Below are 7,225 nucleotides of genomic sequence, written 5' to 3'. Positions count from 1 at the left end.
GTCAGGAAGTGGAAGCGAGGAGGCTGCTTGTCGCTGAGTCTATTCCGAAAGGTCAGAGGGTTAAGGACCATTTGCGAGTCAAACGGTTTATCAAACCTGGTTTGTCAAACAAGATTTTCGAGTGATGTCTGACCGTGTGAATGGGGTATTTGTTTACCAAAGACGTTTGACAAACGTGTTTGACAACCAAATACCCCATTCACACGGTCAAATGTCACTTCAGACACTTGTTTGACAAACCGTTTGACTGTGTAAATAGCTCTCAAATAAATTTTCATCTATTGAGGAGAGTCCCGGGGCGGCGATACGCTTGTACCCACCGCATAGGCTGGAGGTGATAGAAATGGTAGGGTCAGTTACTACGAAGCTATCGCCGAGGTCTCTGTTACTTCGCGGGTTTTCTCTGGTTAGGATAGGTCAGATGGAATTAAATTATGTTAGGCTAGGTTAGGTCATGTAAGACCAAACTAGGTTATGCTAGATTAGGTCAAGTCAGGTTAAATTAGTTTAGGCTAAATAAGGTTCCCTAAATAAGGTTCCCTGAAAAAAAAGAATAATAAATAAATAAAAAAAAGAATAAATAAATAAATAAAAAATCCACCCTCTTAAAACCAACGAACATCCATTAATTTTTCTGAATAATTACAGATGTGCTACTGTAATTGTAGACACAATGAATAAATCTGGTTAGGATTTTTTATCATCTAAATTACTTTCAAAGAGGAGTCGCAAATAAAACTTAGATAACTATGATATTTATCAAGAGCTATTTATAGGAAGCCTTGCAGTGTGAGCATCAAATCTTTGTTGGACTCTAATGTACAAAAAGTTGGTGCTCATGATCGTGGTTTTCACTGCTGAAAAGGAACACTGCCTATCAGCGAAGCGAAGACTGAGATCGTTGCCACACCATCCGGTGTAGCCGGTTCAAGTGACTCCCCGTTTCAAAAAACTCCCCCAGTCAGATCAACCTAGGTTCAGACGACTCCCCGTCACTTGAAACTAGTTTCAGACGACTCCCCACCCGTTTGAAATGACTCCACATTCGAATGAACCTAGTTTGAGATGACTCCCCATTCGAATGAACCTAGTTTGAAATGACTACACATTCGTTATTGCTGTAATGCGCAATTTTTGTCTTTATCTTTTATCATTTCCTAGATAAATGTTAGTTCCAATAGATGTAGTATTGCGCGACTGTGATTGTTTATTTTTGTGATTGTTTCATAAACCGAACAGGAAAGATATAACTGGTGAGTAGCCTATTCCGTAAATTTATAATTTTGATTGACATTCGTTATTGCTCTAATGCGCAATTTTTGTCTTTATCTTTTATCATTTCCTAGATAAATGTTAGTTCCAATAGATGTAGTATTGCACGAAAGAAAGGGCATGAGCGGATAACCTAGTTTGAGATGACTCCCCATTCGAATGAACCTAGTTTGAAATGACTACACATTCGTTATTGCTGTAATGCGCAATTTTTGTCTTTATCTTTTATCATTCCATAGATAAATGTTAGTTCCAATAGATGTAGTATTGCGCGACTGTGATTTTTTATTTTTGTGATTGTTTCATAAACCGAACATGAAATATATAACTGGTTCGAATGAATCTTTGAAACCTTTGAAATGAAACGAACATGGACAAATTACAGAGGTTTGTTCATTGCCAGTGTTGCCGAGATTTGTTGGTTGTCAGTGTGGTGTCGTGTCGTGTGCTACCATGGACTTTGATACTGAAATGGACGAGGTGGGAGAGTTCCTGCGGTCAAAAGATTATCCAGTGCATGTTGGAAACAAGGGGAAAAAAAGCTAATTTTCGAAGGAAGTGTCAGGCATTCACAATCCAAGACGACTGCCTGAAGTATGTTCATAAACCGAATAGGAAAGATATAACTGGTGAGTAGCCTATTCCGTACATTCATAATTTTGATTGACATTCGTTATTGCTCTAATGCGCAATTTTTGTCTTTATCTTTTATCATTTCCTAGATAAATGTTAGTTCCAATAGATGTAGTATTGCGCGATTGTGATTTTGCAAGAAGGCGATACAAACAAAAGCATTTTATCGTAGGCGACAAGGTGCTGCGCTACAACCTACGCAGAGCAGATAGAAAAGGAGGCAAACACACTGATCCGTGGGATGGTCCCTATGAGGTGGCTCAAGTTTGTGAAAAAGGGACTGTACGATCTCAATAATATATCCACGAATATCCCCCTTAAAAATAAAGTGAATGGATGCAACCTGAAGCCCTTCTTCGAACGTGCTCCAGAAGTTTTACCACCAAGTTCTTCATCAGACCCACCATCTCCAACTTCTCTGTCAGAGCCACCGTCTCCAATTGTCCAGATCATAGGGGTTCAGCAACAGGAGATTATCTACAAATTTAATGCAATAACAGTTGCAACACAGCGAGCAATCTGCAACAACTCTGGTGGACATCTGATATTTAAGAAAAAATCTGGTCCCCCTGGAAAAATAAATAAGACGTTCAAAAACACAAGTGAACCCCTTGCTGTGAAAGTAATTAAAGGTGATGGAAATTGTTTTTTTCGTTCCATGACATTCGCTATCACTGGAGAAGAGGACCAACATCCTGTTGTCAGAAGCTTGATATGTGATTTCCTTTCCACCAGTGAAAACATCCAAGTTGATTCAATGCGTGAGGATAAAGTGTGGGGAACAACTACAGAGATTATTGCAGCAGCCAACATGTTTCAAGTAAATGTATGTGTTTGGGCAAAGTTTGGATCTATTCACACATGGCATATATAGGCCGAAAGGTAGTAAAATCCTGAAGGATTCAGTGTACCTTGAGAATAACGCAGGCAACCATTTCAATGTAGTTATCCGTGTGTAGTTATCCGTGTGTAGTAATAAATAGGTCATTGTAATTCAAGAAAAAAAGGTAATCATGTATAGTGTAATTAGTATTTTTTTTGTATGGGGGGGGGCAACCTTAATAAAAAAAAATCAAGCATCCAATAATGGGAGTCATTTCAACGTGATGGGGAGTCATTTGAAACCAGTTTCAGTTAACTGGGGAGTATTGTCAATCTAGTTTCATTTAACTGGGGAGTGTTTTCAAATTAGGTTCAGGAGACTCCGGGAGTCATGTTTTGGGGGAGTGTCCTTAAACGTCTACAGCGGCGCGGCCGTTGCGTCCTGTTGTTGGCTGTTATTACAGCAGTCTCCATTATTTATGAGGAGTCATTTGAATCGAAAGGTAATTAGAGAGTATTTCGACCAGCAGCAGGGGGAGACGGTCGTGGTCATATACCGAGCTCTTGCTGCTATCGCCAGGTGATTTTATTAAGGTCAACTGAACTTGCAAACCCCGTCTGGCCGCACCCGGCATCGCCGCATAGTGTGACACCAGCATTAGGAATCCGCCCTCCCCCTTCCGCACTGCTTCCTACTTTTTAACTCTATACTACCTCTTCCCCACCCTCAATGTGACTGATGCACCACACCCCGCTCCTCAAAATCAAAACACTTCAGAAGCTCCATGGTCACAATTAGAAAATAATAACTAAACAGTGAGGAACCAATCCTGTATAGAAACGGCATGGCTGTGAGAAAATTCGCCGATTTGCAAAGGAAAATATGAATCCCGGATGATTTATATATTCTTTAGTGGTACTGTGCTTGCAACCACTGGGATCCACGATACACTGACAAACGCGCAGATCAAATTCTTGTGTGGTTCTGTTTCTTTATTTTACAGATTCATGTGTATATGGCCATCCCCATACATGCGAGAAAGGGTCTTAACTATACATACACTTACCGTATTTGCCGGTGTATAAGACATACTTTTTATTTCTAAATGTATCACAAAAGGTGCAGGGATGACCCGTCATCCAGGAGGTGCAAAGATACGAGTAAGAGGGAGGGTGGAGGGGTGTGGAGTGTATTCAGGGATGGAATGGGTGGGAATGATTTGATGCCTTTTCCTTTTTGGCTACTTCCCTTGTAAGGGGGAAAAAGCCTTGGTATATGTATGTATGTATGTATGTATGTATGTATGTATGTATATATCACAAAATTTCCCTGCGTCCAATGCGGCCGTATTACGGATACACAAAATCATACATTTTCTCTGCAAAACCACTTTAAGACATCTTTCAATAAATGTATAATGAAACATACTGGGTTTTTTCTTCTACAAAATATCCTTGTAGAATAAAGGCGAGTCTTATAAACCGGCAAATACAGTATACAAAAGACAAATCAAGGTACAGGTTGAAAACATAAATACAAGTTACTTATCGAACACTTTATTTATATCATTGTGTAGTGGTTTTTCATGTAGTGTGGCTACTTATTGGAAACCTATTTACATAAGTAATTTTTTGGCACAGTTATCCAATAGGAAACAGAGAATAGGAAAAACTCTAGAGTAGCCTTGGATAAAGAAAAGTTAATGTGTGCTATTGCATTAATAGTGTATAAAAATAGCAAAATATTGATGCACCCCATTGTGTAGGTAGAGTCTGAAGAACAAGAATCTCCCAATGTATGACCAATGGGGGAAATGTATTCCTTGTTGGACTCTTTGTATTTTCTTCTTATGTTTGGGGTAAGAAGGATTGGAATATTCTTCTTCCAGGCCTGACTACCTCATTTTGCAAGTAAGGCCCAGTTCACGCTAATGGTTTGAAGCGCGGATGTTCAATGACAATGTAAATCAATGGAGGTGTTCACACACAGTCGTCCAGTTTTTCCTTGACTATGCAGTACCGTCGCGGTTTCCGCGCGGTTCAAATCGCTAGTGTGAACAGGGGTTGTTAAAGATTGACTTGAATAATCACATCATTAGGGAAAGTAATCCTATAATGTATTACTTGATATAATCCCAGGAACAGTCACTACGTCTAAGGAGAATTAATTGCGCCATAGTGCACAGGAATAAGTTACAAAGTTAACATAGTAGGGGGGGCATATGGTTGGATATGGTATTTGAGATATTTTAAATATTTTTTTACGTTTTCAGTTTTGGAATGGTACTCGTTAGTTCCTTGAAATTTTATTAACCATTATCATATCTTTCTGTCAATTGACAAATTAATTTATTCAACTAAGGGTGATCACTGTATTTCTTTGTGAATCAGTCGTTTTTAATGTTCATCGGTCGAGGCTGAAAAGAAACTTCTGTAATATAGCAGAAGTGCCTGGGAGTCCACAGTCTTCAACAGGAGTTCTGAAGTACCATGACCTCAAATGGGAGTGTGCCTTTCATCTATAGAGGCTGGGAGTACATCGTAACAACTTTAGCTTGGAATTAGCAATTTAGGTTGGAGTGCTCAATGCTGGTGTAATATAGATACCCCTTACTGCATGCATTCCTGCATGCATTGCAAAGAAATGAATAATGTATGAATGATGTATAGGCTAACAATTAACAGGACACTATTCTAATCAATGAAATGAATGATGTGCAAATGAGTGAATAGGGAATAAGATGATTCAGTTTCATACTAATGAAACTCGAAGGGTGACCCAACGATGTCCGACGCTGTGATATAGATTACATATAAATTTCGAACCATATCGGTAATTTCTACAATATCCTGATCGTTCTCTTGTGACCAGTGCTCGGAGATATTCAATAACGATGACCCAATCATAAAGATTAGAAACAAGTAGGGGATGTTATAGTGTACCGTCTTCATTTGTAATCTGACACTGGTTACCCTATGGATTTCATGAGCACAGGACATAAATGTGGACGTTTTACGCAATAACAACAAACTGATATTGCAGTGTAGAGAAATATAGTGATTTAGAGGACTGGGAGAACTACGCATAGCCTGGTTTTTTTTTCTTTCTTTTTAAGTAATTTGGTGAAATTGCACTCAATTACCATTGCCCTGTATTCTTGATCAATACTTGCCTGAATAAAAACGATACCTTGCATTGCAAGTACTTATATTTACAATTGTTATGCATTATGTTTCGTCACCATTTACCAGTCTCTGGTAGCTATGCTGCGTGAACGTTTGGAAAGAGTGGAGGAAAATTTGTGGTAATTTCCTGGTCTTACTGGTGATTTACCATGCATGGTCTTGCTTCATGTGCTGGGCCTGTGATCGGCAGTTGTTAAACTCAAGGATGTGAGCTCCATATTCATATTTTCCAACCAATGGGTAATGCTGTGAACTTGCACACGCACACACACCGACACACACACTGACACACACACACACACACACACACACACACACACACACACACACACACACACACATACAGCATCAGCATTCCCTTGCTTTAGGGAGGCAGTAACAACGTGCATTATTAGTGAAAACTCATGCCGTGTCTGTACTGCAAACACGATACCACAAATAGGAGGCCCAAGACGTTAATTACTGAACAAGCAGACAGAGCATGGGTTAGTGACCAGTAGCAGGGTCACCATTAAAAAAAAAACAGACTATAATAAACAAGATCTCCCATGTTGACTACTAAAAGGGGAAGAAACAAACGATAGTTAAAGAAAAAATGAACAACGATGCATTTTGCAAGAGTTTCAATGGACTTTGTTTAAGACTGTGATCGTTTGTAGACTTGTTGGAAGGGTTTGGATTTGTGGGTGGGGTTTAGCTTATATGGTTAATCTATGGATGGGGGTTTAACAGGGTATAACAGAGTTTAACCGAGTTGGTTGTTTATGGTACGGGATGCGGTGGATTTGTCGACGCACATCCGGAGGGTATTGTACGCCTGACCCTGTGGAAAAAGAAAAAAGAAAATAAAATAAATAAAAAGTTTCTACGTGATAGATCAAAAGGGGGAAACATTGACACACAAAAGTACATCAGGAGATAATAAAGATATATATATATATATTTGAATATCTGGGGAGCAGATTCTCTTGTATGCATGCATTGTTAAAATCGACAGCGTTAGTGAGGTTGTTGATCTTCTTGTGAGTATTCTCCAGTTTTCTAACCAATATTCTTCCATTTAGAGGGTGGGCATATACCAAGTTGCCAAAATGATTCATTTATTTCAACGTTTCGTCTAACAAAGAGACATCTTCAGGAAATTCTGTAACATAGATAATAATGACGTACAGAAATATAGAAAACAACATGTAAATCTAACCAATTATACAAATATAGAAGCAAATATCAATAAATGCGCAAATTCACATAAAATAAACACTATACATGGGCTGATGGGGACCGTTACTTACAATAGTTAAAGGTCTGATGA

General features: G+C 38.9%; 1 protein-coding gene and 1 pseudogene across 2 annotated transcripts in view; one reads left to right on the top strand and one right to left on the bottom strand.

Moving 5' to 3' along the window:
- The first annotated feature begins 698 nt into the window (after positions 1-698).
- On the top strand, positions 699-4,220 carry LOC143035312 (uncharacterized; annotated as a pseudogene).
- LOC143035311 (uncharacterized) overlaps positions 4,218-7,225 on the bottom strand; it is a 49,107-nt gene continuing 46,099 nt past the window's right edge. For both annotated transcript variants that reach the window (XM_076202242.1, XM_076202244.1), the window contains one exon: positions 4,218-6,736. In XM_076202242.1, the coding sequence (XP_076058357.1) occupies positions 6,659-6,736 (78 nt within the window). In that variant the 3' untranslated portion in view covers positions 4,218-6,658. The remainder of the gene's footprint in view (positions 6,737-7,225) is intronic.

This window comes from Oratosquilla oratoria, chromosome 18, assembly GCF_046742065.1.
Source record: "Oratosquilla oratoria isolate Oo_2021 chromosome 18, ASM4674206v1, whole genome shotgun sequence".
NCBI classification, from domain to species: domain Eukaryota; kingdom Metazoa; phylum Arthropoda; class Malacostraca; order Stomatopoda; family Squillidae; genus Oratosquilla; species Oratosquilla oratoria.
Note: the sequence above shows the minus strand (reverse complement) of the source record. Positions and strands in the feature narration are given on the sequence as shown.